Raw genomic sequence first — 15,369 nt, forward strand, 5'->3', positions numbered from 1 at the left:
GCTAAGGATAATGGCCTCCTTAAAGAATGGCCTCCATAAAGAAGTTGCTTTATGAATGCCAGCTCCACCCATGCTCCTGCAAAATACATCATTTCATTCTTTTTTATGGCTGCACAGTATTCCATGGTATACATGTACCACATTTTCTTTTTTTTTTTTTTTTGAGACAGAGTCTCACTCTGCCTCCCAGGCTGGAGTGCAGTGGAGCATCTTGGCTCACTGCAAGCTCCGCCTCCCGGGATCACGCCATTCTCCTGCCTCAGCCTCCCAAGTAGCTGGGACTACAGGCACCTGCCACCACACCCTGCTAATTTTTTGTACTTTTTTAGTAGAGACGGGGTTTCACCGTGTTAGCCAGGATGGTCTTGATCTCCTGACCTCATGATCCGCCCTCCTCGGCCTCCCAAAGTTCTGGGATTACAGGCGTGAGCCACCGCACCCAGCCGCACCACATTTTCTTAATCCAATCTGTCACTCTTTGTCACTCTTGGGCATTTGGGTTGATTCTGTCTTTGCTATTGTGAATAATGCTGCAGTGAATATTCGCATGCATGTGCCCTTATCACAGAATGATTTTGTAATCATTAATGATTACAGTAATCAATGGGATTTCTGTAATGGGATTGCTGGGTCGAAAGGCAGTTCTGTTTTTAGCTCTTTGAGGAATCACAGTACTGCTTCCACAATGGCTGAACTAATTTATACTCCCATCAACAGTGTGTGTTCCCTTTTCACCGTAACCTCACCAACATCTGTTTTTTTTTTGTTTTTTTTTGTTTTTTGTTTTTTTCATAATAGCCATTCTGACTGGTGTGAGATGGTGTCACACTGCGGTTTTTATTTGCATTTCTCTAATGATCAGTAATATTCAGTTTATCATGTTTGTTGCCACATGTATATCTTCTTTTGAAAAGTTCTCATGTCCTTTATCCACTTTTTGATGGAGCTGTTTTTCTCTTGTAAATTTGTTTCAGTTCCTTATAAATGTTGGATATTCAGATCTTTCTCAGAGGCATAGTTTGCAAATATTTTCTCCTATTCTGTAGGTTGTCTACTTACTCTGTTGTGATTGCTTTTGATGTCTTTGTCATGAAATCACTGCCCATTCCTATGTCCAGAACGGTATTGCCTAGAATTGTCTTCCAGCGTTTTTAGAGTTTTAGGTTTTACATTTAAGTCTTTAATCCATCTTGAGTTGATTTCTGTATATGATACAAGGAAGGGATCCAGTTTCAATTTTCTGAATATGGCTAGCCAATTCTGCCAGCACCATTTATTAAATAGGGAATCCTTTCCCCATTGCTTTTGTCAGGTTTGTCAAAGATCAGAGAGTTGTAGGTGTGTGGTCTTATATCTGGATTCTCTATTGTGTTCCACTGTCAATGTGCCTGTTTTTGTACCACTACTCTGCTGTTTTGGTTACTGTATCCCTGTAGTATAGTTTGAAGTCAGGTAACATGATACCTCAAAGCTTTTTTTTTTTTAGGATTGCCTTGGCTACAAAGGCTCTTATTTTGGTTCCATATGACTTTTAAAATAGGTTTCTCTAGTTCTGTGAAGAATGTTGTTGGTAGTTTGATAGGAATAGCATTGAATCTGTAAATTGCTTTGAGCAGTATGGCCATTTTAATGATACTGATTCTTCCTATCCATCAACATAGGATCTTTTTCCCATGTGTTTGTGTCTTATCTGATTTCTTTGAGCAGTGTTTTGTAATTCTCATTGTAGAGATCTTTCACCCCCCATGGATAGCTGTATTCCTAGGTATTTTATTCTTTTTGTGGCAGTTGGGAATGGGACTGTCTTCCTGAATTGGTTCTCAGCTTAGCTGTTGCTGGCGTATAGGAATGCTAGTGATTTCTTGTATATTGATTTTTGTATCCTGAAACTTTACTGAAGCTATTTATTAGATCTAGGAGCCTTTGGGCCAAGACATAGGGCTATCTAGATATAGAAACATGTCATGTACAAATAGTGATAGTTTTACTTCCTGTCTTCCTATTTAGATGCCCTTTATTCCTCTTTCCTGATTGCTCTGGCCAGCACTTCCAATAAAATGTTGAACAGGAGTGGTAAGAGAGGGAATCCTTGCCTTGTGTCAGTTTTCAAGGGGAATGCTTCCAGCTTTTGCCCATTCAGTATGATGTTGGCTGTGAGTTTGTCAAAGATGGCTGTTATTATTCTGAGGTATGTTCCTTCAACACCTAGTTTACGGAGAATTTTTAACATGAAGGAATGCCAAATTTTATCAAAAGCCTTTTCTGCATCTATCGAAATAATTACGTTTTTTGTCTTCAGTTCTCCTTATGTGATAAATCATATTTAATTTTCGTATGCTGAACAAAACTTGCATCCTGGGAATTAAGCCTACTTGATCATTGTGAATTAGCTTTCTGATGTGCTGCTGCATTTGGTTTGCCAGTATTTTGTCAAGGATTTTTGCAATGATATTCACAGAGGATACTGGGCTTTCTTTTTGTGTGTGTCTGCCAGGTTTTGGTATCAGGATAATGCTGGCCACAAAAAATTAGTTGGGGAGGAGTCTCTCCTCCTCAATTTTTTGGAATAGTTTCAGTAGGAATGATACCAGCTCTTCTTTGTGCATCTGGTGGAATTCAGCTATGAATCCCTCAGATCCTGGGTTTTTCGGTTGGTAGGCTATTAATTACTGATTCAATTTTGGAGCTCGTATTGGTCTGTTTGGGGAATCAATTTCTTCCTGGTTCAGTCTTAGGAGGGGGTATGTGTCCAGGAATTTATCCATCCCTTGTAGGTTTTGTAGTCTGTGTCCATGCAGGTGTTTGTAGTAGTTTCTGATTATTGTTTTTATTTCTGTAGAGTCAGTGGTAACATCCCCTTGGTAATTTCTAACTGGGTTTATTCGGATTTTCTCTCTCTTAGTTAGAAATGTATCTGTCTTATTAATTTTTTTCAAGAAACCAATTCCTGGAATTGTAGACCTTTTGAATGGTATTTTGTGTTTCAATTTCCTTCAGTTCATCTCTGATTTTGATGATTTCTTATCTTCTGCTAGCTTTGGGGTTGATTTGTTTTTCCTTCTCTAATTCTTTCAGTTGTGATGTTAGGTTATTAATTTGTGATCTTTCTGACTTTTTGATGTGAGCATTTAGTACTATAAATTTCCCTCTTAACACTGCCTTAGCTGTGTCCCAGAGATTCTGGCATGTTGTATCTTTATTCTCATTACTTTCAAAGAACTTCTTGGTTTCTGCCTTAATTTCACTGTTTACCCAAAAGTCACTCAGGAGCATGTTTTTAATATCCATGTAATTGCCTGGTTTAAGCTATTTTTTAAATCCTGACTTCTATTTTCATTGTACTGTGGTCCAACGGTGTGTTTCGTATGATTTGGGTTCTTCTGCATTTGCTGAGGATTGTTTTATATCCATTTATGTGGTCCAATTTAGAGTATGTGCCATGTGGCCATGAGAGGAATATCTATTCTGTTGTTTTGGGTGGACAGTTCTGCAGCAGTCTGTCAGACACATTTGGTCCAATGTTGAGTTCAGGTCCTGAATATCTGTTAATTTTCTGCCTACATGATCTAATACTGACAGTGAAGTGTTGAAGTCTCCCAACTTATGTGGGAGTCTATGTCTCTGTGTAGGTTTCTAAGAAGTTGCTTTATGAATCTGGGTGCTCCTGTGTTGGTTGCATGTATATTTACCACAGTTAGGTCTTCTTGTTGAATTGAACCCTTTACCATTGTGTAATGCCTTTGTCTTTTTTAAATCTTTGTTGGTTTAGAGTCTGGTTTGTCTGAAATCAGGACGGCAACCTGGCTTTTTTCTGATTTCCATTTACTTGGTAGATCTTTCTCCATCCCTTCATTTTGAGCCTATGGGTGTCATTACATGTGAGATGGGTCTCTTGAAGACCACATACCACTGTTTTTTAAAATTCAGTCTGCCACTGTATACCGTGTACATGGCGCATTAAGCCTGTTTACATTCAAGGTTAGCACTGATATGTGTGGATCTGATTGTGTTATTGTGTTGTGAGCTGGTTATTATGCTGGCTTGTATGTGTGGTTGCTTTATAGTGTTACTAGTCTGTGTATTTAAGCGTGTTTTTATATCAGGTGGTAGTGATCTTTCCATTCAATATTTACTACTCCCTTCAAGAACTCTTGTAAGGCAGATTCCCTCAACATTTATCTAAAAAGGGTCTTATTTCTTCTCACTTAGGAAGCTTAGTTTGGCTGGATATGAAATTCTTGGTTGAAGACTTCTTCTTCTTTAACGATGTTGAATATAGGTCCCCAGTCTCTTCTGGAGAAATACGGAACACTTCACAAATTTGCATGTCATCCTTGCCCAGGAGCCATGCTCATCTTCTCTGTATTATTCCAATTTTAGTATATGGTGCTGCTAAAGTGAGCACACATTCAATCTATCACTTCTTAAGATGGTGTCTCTCTCTGTTGTCCAAGGCTGGAGTGCAGTGGTGTGATCTTGGTTCACTGCAACCTCTGCCTCCCAGGTTCAAGCGATTCTCCTGCCTCAGCCTCCCAGGTAGCTGAGACTATAGGTTCCTGCCACCACATCTAGCTAATTTATATATATTTAATAGATGGGGCTTCACCATGTTGGCCAACCTGGTCTCAAACTTCTGACCTCAAGTGATTCACCTGCCTTGGCCTCCAAAACAGCTGGGACTACAGGCATGAGCCATCACTCCTGGCCTAACACTTCTGTTTTCTAACTATAGTCTCACCCTTGACAATCTCACCCACTTCCACAACTTTAAATTTATATGCTGACAACTATTGCATATCTTCAGGCCAGACCTCCCTCTGAACTCCAGATACTAACCTACTATGTCTTTTGGCTGTCAAACAGGCATCTCAAAATTAACATGATCAAAGCCAGACTCTTGAATTTCCCTGTCTCTCAAAACCTGTTACTTCTACATTCTTCCACATCTCAATTTACAGCAATTCTATTCTTCTTAATATTCAATAACGAATCTTGGGAGTCCTCTTTTTTTCTCACACACATACCGTATCCAGTTCATTCAGAGTTATTCAATGTTCTAAACAACATCTTGAATTTGGCCATTCTTATCATCTCTGCCGTTACCACTAGCTACATTCTAAGCTCCTTTTTTCCCTCTCCTAGACTACTATAATTGGTTCCTAAATTGGTCTCTTTGGATCTACTTCTGCATCCCATGTCTAATCTATACAACCACCAGAGGAATCATTTAAAACTTAAATCATTTCATACCTCTTCTGTGGTTTCCATGTTATTCAGAGTAAAAGCTGAAGTAACCACAATGGCCTATCAGCCTTCATATGACCTGGCCAGGCTAACTTTCTGACTTTATCCCTATTTTCCACCTCACATGCTCTTCTCTAGCCTGGTGGCCTTATTGCTATTCCTTTACATACTGTATTAGTCCATTTTCACACTGCTATAAATAAATACTTGAGACTGGGTAATTTATAAATAAAAGTTTAACGGACTCATAGTTCTGCATGACAGGGGAGGCCTCAGGAAACTTACAATCATGGTGGAAGGTGAAGGAGAAGTAAGACCTTCTTCACAAGGTGGCAGGAAAAAAGCATGCAGGGGAAACTGCCACTTTTAAAACTATCAGATCTTGTGTGAACTTGCTCACTATCAGGCAAACAGCATGAGGGAAACGGCCCCCACGTTCCAATCACCTCCTACCAGGTGCCTCCCTTGACATGTGCAATTACAATTCAAGATGAGATGTGGGTGAGCACACAGCAATAAACCGTATCAATTCACCCAAGCCCCTCCCAAATCCCCTTTTCACATTCCAAAACCAATCATGCCTTCCCAATAGTTCCCCAAAGTCTTAACTCCTTCCAGAATTAACCCAAAAGCCCAAGTCCAAAGTCTCATCTGAGACAAGGCAAGTCCCTTCTGCCTATAAGCCTGTAAAATCAAAAACAAGTTGGTTACTTCCAAGATACAATGGGAGCACAGGCATTGGGTAAATGTTCTGTTTCAAATAGGAGAAACTGGCCAAAACAAAGGGGCCATGGGCTCCATGTAAGTCTGAAACTTGGCCAGGCAGTCATTAAATCTTAAGCTCCAAAATCTCCTTTGACTACATGTCTTACATCCAGGGCATACTGACAGAGGGGTGGGTTCCCACAGCCTTGGGAAGCTCTGCCCCTGTGGCTCTGCAGGGTACAATGCCTGTGGCTGCTTTCATGGGCTAGTGTTGAGTGCTTATGGCTTTTCCAGGCACATGGTGCAAGCTGTCAGTGGATCTACCTTTTTGGGGTCTGGAGGATGATGGCCCTCTTCTCCCAGTTCCATGAAAGCAGGCCCCAGTAGAACTCTGTGGGACACTCCAACTCCACATTCTCCTTCTGCATTGCCTCAGTAGAAGTTCTCCATGAGGGCTTTGCCTCTGCTGCAGACCTCTGCCTGAATATCCAGCTGTTTCCATATATCCTCTGAAATCTAGGTGGTTGCTGCCAAGTCTCAACTCTCATATTCTGCTCACCCACAGGCCCAACACCATGTGGAAGCCACCAAGGCTTAGGACTTGCACTCTCTGAAGCAAAAGCCCGAGCTGTACCATGGCCCCTTTTAGCCATGGCTGGAGCTAGAGCAGCTGGGAGGAAAGGCACTGAATCCCAAGGCTGCACAGAGCAGCTGGGTCCTGGGCCTGACCCATGAAACCACTTTCACTCCTGGGCCTCTGGACCTCTGATGGGAGGGGCTGCCATGAAGATCTTTGACATGCCCCGGAGACATTTTCCCCATTGTCTTGGCTATTAACATTCAGCTCCTGGTTACTTATTAAATTTCTGTAGCCCTTGAATTCTTCTTCAGAAATGGGTTTTTCTTTTCTACCACAGGGTCAGGCTGCATATTTTCTAAACTTTTATGCTCTGCTTCCCTTTTAAATGTAAGTTAACATCAATTTCTATTTCAAGCCATCTCTTTGTAAACACATATAACTGAATGCATTCAGAATAAGCCAGGTGATCTCTTGAATGCTTTGCTGCTTAGAAATTTCTTCTGCCAGATAACCTAAATCATCTCTCTCAAGTTCAAAGTTCCACAGATCTCTAGAGCTGGGCCAAAATGCCACCAGTCTCTTTGCTAAAGCATAACATGAGTGATCTTTGCTCCAGATCCCAGTAAGTTCCTCATCTCCATCAGAGACCACCTCAGCCAGGACTTCATTGTCCATATCACGATCCGCAATTTGGTCAAAGTCATTCAACAAGTCTCTAGGAAGTTCCAAACTTCCCCACATCTTCCTGTCTTCTTCTGAGCCCTCCAAACTATTCCAACTTCTGCGTGTTACCCAGTTGCAATGTCGCGTCCACATTTTTGGGTTATCCTTATAGCAGTGCCCCACTCCTGGTACCAATTCTCTGTATTAGGCTGTTTTCACACTCTATAAAGAAATACCTCAGACTGGGTAATTTATAAATTAGTTTAATTGATTCACAATTCTACATGGCTCAGGAGGCCTCAGGACTTAACAATCATGGCAGAAGGTAAAGGAGAAGCAAGCACCTTCTTCACAGGTATCAGGAGAGAGCACATGCGCAGGGGAAACTGCCACTTTTAAAACCATCAGATCTTGTGAGAACTCCCTCACTATCATGAGAACAGAATGGGAGAACTGCCCCCATGATCCAATCACCTCCCACCCAGAGCCCTCCCTCAACACGTGGGAATTATAATTCAAGATGTGATTTGGGTGGGACACAGAGCCAAACCATATCACATACCAAACATGCTGTGGCCTTGGGATCTCTGAACCAGCTGTCCCTTTTCCCAAATCACTCTTCCTTTAACAAATATCTACATATCTAGTTCCCACATGTTCAGATCTTTACTCAAACGGTACTTTTTCTGTGAAATTTTCCTTGACCAGCAACTTCCTTGGCAATCCTTAATTCTTCTGCAACACTGTTTCTCTCCATAGTATTTTTTAATTAATATATTTTTATCTGTTTTCTTCCTATCTCCCTTCACCAGAATATAAGCTCTACAATACAAATTTTTACCTGTTTTCTTCACATCTAAATTCCCATTACTTAAAATGCCTGATAAATAGAAGACCCCCCCCCCCAAAATATATACATTTCTACTGTAACACTATATACATGTTTTGGAAAACCTTGTATTCTGCAAAGTTATGCATTAAAATTAACTTACAGAAAAAAAACAGGATTGGAACAGATCACTGACATTTATGCAACTTTGTAAGCCGAGCATTAACAAATACATTAATTGGCAGTCAGGGAGATGGCTTGAATCTCCTAAATAGAAAGCCTGGTACAGCTGAAGGCTACCTCTGGAGATACCAAAAGAAAAATTGTCAAAACCAGAAAAGTGGAAATGCTTGCTTGTTGGATGTTCCAAGACAATGCAGTTAGAAGGTTGTTATTAGGTGGGTATGAGAACAAATGTGGCCTGTCATAAGGCAAAAGCCTTGCAACAATACTGAAAGAACTCTTGTCTGAATCGTAACCAAGCTAAGGGCTCTTTCTTTTCATGCTTAAGATAAAAATTCTATTCCTGTTGTTCCAGCTCCTCTGGCCTATAAAATAATTGCAGATGGGCTGATATAACTTCTACATTATACTGTCAGTAGTCCTCATTTATCTACGAGCAAAGAAGTGTTACAGAAACATATTTTAGGAGACCAGACTCTACTTTCTTTCAAAGAGTGAAAGAAATGGTTTCCTTTTAAAGGAGCTTAGAATCATTGTAAGAGTACAATACAAATGTGAAAAATAAAACAAAGATACAAATGCTTATTACAAATTATAGGTCACAATTCTAGAACATACCCAAAAAATATAAACTATCTAAAAACGTAACACTATATACTTAAGCTGTTTTAAAAGACATTACTTACAGAAATTTCAGGGTTAGAAAGCTCAGATAAAAGTTTCTTAGCATCAATAACTGCTTCATATAATCTCAGATATTGTCCATCACTGGCTACAAAGCATGCACTAGGAGAGTTGCAGTATGCACCTAGAAAGTATTTACAAATATTAAAATTTCACCCTTTAATGATAATGTCAGCAAATCTAAATTACTGAAATAAAAACCAGAATACTTACCCAGACAATAACTGGGTATAAGAGTGGGCAGCCATGCCACATTGGAAAAGGCAGAAACATGAAGAGAATTAATCCGGGCAAGCTCAGAAACTCCTCCAGAAAAAGACAATGGCCCAACTGGGTCAACCCTCCAAAGAATAAGCTCACTGTAAACTGCATTGGGATCCTGACATGCCACATCAACAGTGCTTTTATTTTGTTGTGTCCAAGAGCATTCTTCAATATTTAGGGCATCAAAAGGTTGCTTTGGGTTATCAACATCTGGCGTCCTTAATGCATTATGGTGTGATGTTGTCAGCAACAATGGTAATACTGAGTGGCAAGCTAAGTCATTAAGATGAAAACGATGACCACAATATCTGGATTTGTGGGAAATACTGAGAACAGTAGAAAAAGCAGATTCCTCGGCAAAACTGACCAGCCACTGATTCAGAGAACCATCAGCGTGTTTTGAAATCATCATAACATTAGGAGTAAAAATACTTAATTTTAAACTATTAGATGATTTATTGTGACCGGAAGAAATAAGCATTGATGTGGAACGGGTGAGGCCAGAAGGTTTTTGTTTCCCTTGCTGAATAGCCAAGTCAACATTCTTGGTACAGGCATACATCATTATGCTTTTACAGAGAGAGTTTGCGTCACCTGTGGGGAAAGCTACTGGAATTCTGGAAACAAAGGACACCTAGAATTAAGAAAGCAAGTGTTAGAACATACAAAATTATATAAAGAGGTATCAGAAAACAGTACCCACATAAACAAGAAAGTAGCTCTCCAGAAATAACAGTAGTACCTGTACTTGACGAAACATACCAGGCTGGTATTCATCCAGCCAATCCACATGCCAAACTAGCAAAGAACCATCCATTGGATGAATACTAAATAGCATATCTGCATTTTTACTCCATTCAGACAGAAGTACTTCAATCTGATGATCAATGGCAGCTGACGATAATGATGTAAAACTTGGATTTGGTACCATTTTATCACAGCCTAATTCCTTCTTTTCAGGATTTATTTTCAGATCATCAACACCATCATCCGTTTCTATAAGCAAAAGAGTTCATAAACCAAGTAAATACAATCAGGCTTTTACTGTAAATTAAGAATTACCGAGCTTCTGGATAGCTGAACACATGGAGGTCTTATGCCTAAGGAAAGCATGGAAGCTCCATACCCCTTCCACCATACCTTACCCTACACATCTCTTTATCTGTATCCTTTGCAATATCCTTTATAATAAACCAGTAAACACAATGCTTAATGATAATGCTCCAGAGCATGCTTTGAGATCTAGTTTCTTACCTACTTTTGCCCTTGCACAGACGAAAGGAGAAAACTTGGGACTTTCAAAAAATAAAAGTATCATTTGTTACTATAACACCTATCAAGTAGTTCAATTTAATCGCTTACCTTTCGTGTTGAGTTTCATAGCCAGCAGCAATGCCAATATAGGACTAATTGTCAACCCAGAAAAGGAACTTGCTCCATTATTTGAACAACTGAGACAAGTTGTGGAAGTTTCTTTTTTAGTGGGACTCAGTCTTACTCTCGCCCAGGTTGGAGTACAGTGGCGTGATCTCGGCTCATTGCAACCTCTGCTGCCCGGGTCTAACCAATTCTGCCTCAACCTCCCAAGTAGCTGGGATTACAGGTGCCTGCCACTGTGCCCGGCTAATTCTTGTACTTTTTAGTAGAGATGGGGTTTCACCATCTTGGTCAAGCTGGTAACTCCTGACCTCATGATCCACCTGCCTCGGCCTCCCAAAGTACTGGGATCACAGGCATGAGCCACCACGCCTGGCCAAGTTATGGAAGTTTCTTAATCTGACAGTGGTATGTACCTTATCTTCATTATAACAACACAAAATCAATCCAGCAATCTATAGACAACAATACTTTTATTAACCATGTGCTCAAGAAGGGGCCTCTTTCGCCACCTTATAATAAAGAGCCTATAGATATAATTTATAGCCAGATCAACTGTTATATATTCTGGTGTAGAGCCTTTTCTTATTTAGTGAGATCTGGGGATATCACCAGAATGGTTCAATCTATCACAACCCCCAAAGAGTTAGTTCAGTCATCAACTATGAATGAGATTTTATTCAGTGGATCAACATCAAACTGGTACTTTGATCCACTTGAGCCATTAAGTACTGTACAATATGCCCAGATCCGCATAATGAAGAAGACTCTTTTTATTTTGAAGAAGTATATATTTTTCTTCAGATTATGTTTTCTTTGCCTTGAGTGTGAGGAACATAAAATGCCTTAGTAAAAGTAATACAACTAGCACAAACACACACACAAATATCTTTATAAATGGATTCAAGATGAAAAACGTAACAGTTTTCATATTAATAAGAAATGGGCTCTGCATTAAAAGTAACTTTGCTCCAGAATATAAGGTCACTGGAGTTCACTGAGTAATCAGTAGTCATACAGGACTCAGTCAGTGGATTACTGGTAGAAAACTTAGTATCAACTGGAAAGTAAGTAAATTGGCTTCTCGATCCAGATGTTCTATATTCAACCACTCAGCTAACCTTCAGTAACACACACTGCTTTTCTGGACCTCAGTTTTGCTCACACTAAAAAGAGGGAATTGGAATTGGAACTATAATTGGGACTGAGTTTTTTTTTTTTTTTTTTTTTAGGGCGGAGTCTCTCTCTTCTGCCCAAGATAGAGGGAAGTGGCGCGACCTTGGCTCACTGCAAACTCCGCCTCCCGGGTTCATGCCATTCTCCTGCCTCAGCCTACCGATTAGCTGGGACTACAGGCGCCTACCACCACACCCGGTTAATTTTTTTGGATTTTTAGTAGAGACAGGGTTTCACCATGTTAGCCAGGATGGTCTCGATCTTCTGACCTCATGATCCACCCACCTTGGCCTCCCGAAGTGCTGGGATTACAGGCGTAAGCCACAGCACCCGGCCGGGACTGTTTTTAAAATACATTATTTGAGTGTAATTTGTACTTTCTCCAAAGTACCAGGTTTATCCAAATCTCAGTATGCTACACTAGTTATCCTCTAGGTGTATGGACTTGTAACTGGTATGGCATCTTAAAGAAACCATTTCAAGGGAATGCATTTATGGTGCCAATTTCCAGGTTTCCTTCAACATCTTAGTAATAAAAAATAAACTGTATATCAACTTATCAATACAGGTAAATATGTATAGTCTTTCCTCTTTCAAAATCCCAGTCCCCTCACCCTCCCCAATTCCTGGTTAGCAATACAGAGCCTTTCTCTGAAGAGACATTTTTTTTTTAAGTTTTGACTGTTTACCAGATTTAAAAGTAAGTCAAGATATACAAATCAATTAGGAAAAAAAAAAACTCAGCAGGAAATTTGATAAAAGGTATTAAAAGGCAAGTCACAGAAGGGCTAAAATATAATAAAAGATATTCTGCTTAATTTGCATCAAGAAAATGCAAAGTAAAACAAGTTGTCCATTGTCCCCTTATCAACTGGCAAAAAAAGAGAAAGTAATACAATGAAAACATCCAGTGTTGATAAGGATGTAAAGCATATATTTAGATACACTAAGAGAAAGTAAAAACTGGTAAAACATTCCTGGAGGGCAATTTGTCAGAAGTTATTGCTATTTAAAATTGGTACACTCCCTGGAAATTCTACACCTAGAAATCAAGGCTATAGAAAACTCACACAAAATTAAAAGACAAGTCATTGTACCTAGAATAATGAAAATAATTTAAATCAATTTAAATGTCTATCAATAGAAGACCTGTTAGACATTTTTCTTAGACATGGAATACTCAGCAACCATTATATACAATGAAATGAAAAACTGCCCATTACTCGCAAGCCGAGCGTGATGTTTCACGCCTGTAATCCCAGCACTTTGGGAGGCCCTGGTGGGTGGGTCACGTGAGGTCAGGAGTTTGAGACCAGCCTGGCCAACATGGTGAAATCCTGTCTCTACTAAAAATACAAAAATTAGCCAGGCGTGGTGGCAGGTGCCTGTAATCCCAGCTAATCAGGAGGCTGAGGCAGGAGAATTGCTTGAACCCAGGAGGTGGAGGCTGCAATAAGCCAAGATTGCACCACTGCACTCCAGCCTGGGTGACAGAGCAAGACTCCATCTCGAAAAGACAAACAAACAAAAAAAACAAAGTACAGGGCCGCGCGCCGGGCGCGGGGTGGCCAATCCTGTAGATCCCAGCACTTTGGGAGGGCCGAGACCGGGCGGATCACCGACGGTCCAGAGATCGGAGCACATCCGCGCGCGTAACATGGTTGAAACCCCGTCTCCTAGCTAGAGAAAACAAAAAACTAGCCGGGTGACGGGTGGCGGGCCCTGTAGTCGCCCAGGGCCTACTCCGGCTTGAGCGTGAGGCAGCGACGAATGGCCCATGAGAACCCGGGAGGCGGAGCCTGGCAGTGGAGCCCGAGATTGTGGCCACTGCACTCTCAGTCTGGGCGGACCAGACGGCCGAGACTCCTGCCTCAAAAGAAAAAAAGGAAGGAAAAACACAGAAAACTAACGAGTACAGAACATGGTAGTCCTGGTTATAAAAATCGAGCAGCCCACAGTACAGACTTTTAACGAGTCCTGTATTTAGACTGTTTGTATGAGCGAGTAGAGGAAAGAGATCAAGAGCTGGGAAGGTACTTATCAAACGCGTACAATGTGGAAACTTATAACTATCTGTATGACTTGTTTGATTTTCTTCTCTGAGATGCCGATCACAAACAATCGTTGACAGTTAAAAGAAAACTTAAAAAAAAAAAAACACATGGCTAGCTGCCCACCACAGTTTCTCACTTCCCATTTCTCAGTATATGAAGACTATACAGTAAGGAATTACATGGGCCCTGTGACTAGTTCTTGTCAGCTGAATGACAGTGTAAGTGATACGTGTCAATCAAGGTAGCTGAGAAAACAGCTATGCTTTCTTTCTCTTTACCTCTGTCTCTATACCAACTGAAGGCCAAAGGCAGAGAAATTTAAGGTACTAGTTCCAATGCTTCTCAAACTTTAATGTACATACAAATCACCTGGAAATATCATTAAATTGCAGATTCTGGTTTGGTGGGTCTGTGTGGACCTTGAGACATGCATTCTAACGAGCTCCTGGGTAACACCAATGCTACCAGTCTACAGAGAGTCCTTTATATAGGAAAGTCCTAAGGGCTAACAAAACCAGAAGAATGAGAACCCTGAGTCCTTAAATAACCATGTGGAAGAAAGCCACCTGGAACAGAAATAGCTACACTAGATTATTAAATGAGCTAGTCCATGTTTGGATCACGTCATTGCAATTTTGGAGTTTATTTCCTACAAGTAGCTAGTTTTACCCTAATACGAAAATGTCTGCTATTTTGAAAAAAACTTTAAATTTTTCTGTCTTCTTAAAGTTTTACCTTCATCAGATTTTACATCTGCCTGATTAGAATCTTCTACACTGGCCTCAGAAGATGGTTGTTCAAAACTTTTTCTAAGTTGCTGTAAAAAAACTTCCATGGACAAAGTAAAATGCAGTTCTTTATTGTTTAGCCAGTGTACAACAAAAGGTCCAGTCTTCTCTTCATTTTCATTTAGACTCAGAGATGTAATAGATGGAAGAAGTGGAATGTCTGTAAGAGAAAAAAAGATTGTAAAATTAAAATTTTACCTTCTAGCGTATAAAACATTCATGTTTCATATTTTATTACTATTACATTTAAATTTTGTTTGCCTGAAAGTCTTTCTCTTTCACTTTTTAATTTTATTTTGAGTTTTTTTTTGAGACAGAGTCTTGCTCTGTTGTCAGGCTGGAGTGTACTGGCGTGATTTTGGCTCACTGCAAATTCCCTGGTTCAGGCCATTCTCCTGCCTCAGCTTCCTGAGTAGCTGGGATTACAGGCATGTGCCACCACGCCCAGCTAATTTTGTGTTTTAGTAGAGACAGGGTTTCACCATGTTGGCCAGGATGGTGTCGATCTCCTGACCTCGTGATCCACCTGCCTCAGCCTCCCAAAGTGCTGGGATTACAAGCGTGAGCTCCCGTGCCCGGCCTATTTTGAGATTTTTTAAAGACTATTTTTTAGAGTAGTTTTAAGTTCATAGCAAAATTCAAAGGTACAGCCATATTCCCCATCCTACATATGCACAGCCTCCCACATTATCAACACCCATTACCAAAGTGGTACATTTATTACAATTGATGAATCCACACTGACACATCACTATCACCCAAAGTCTGTAGTTTACCTTAGGGTTCATTCTTGGTGTTGTACATTCTACAGGTCTGAACAAA

The 15,369-nt window shown here is 40.3% G+C and overlaps 1 protein-coding gene across 1 annotated transcript in view; it reads right to left on the reverse strand.

Moving 5' to 3' along the window:
* Positions 1-15,369, reverse strand: part of DMXL1 (Dmx like 1) — a 185,310-nt gene that overhangs the window by 113,706 nt on the left and 56,235 nt on the right. The window contains 4 exon segments of the mRNA XM_017872341.1: positions 8,891-9,012; positions 9,102-9,786; positions 9,895-10,148; positions 14,495-14,707. Of these exon segments, the coding sequence (XP_017727830.1) occupies positions 8,891-9,012; positions 9,102-9,786; positions 9,895-10,148; positions 14,495-14,707 (1,274 nt within the window).

Source organism: Rhinopithecus bieti, unplaced genomic scaffold (assembly GCF_001698545.2).
Source record: "Rhinopithecus bieti isolate Rb0 unplaced genomic scaffold, ASM169854v2 scaffold_6439, whole genome shotgun sequence".
Lineage (NCBI taxonomy): Eukaryota > Metazoa > Chordata > Mammalia > Primates > Cercopithecidae > Rhinopithecus > Rhinopithecus bieti.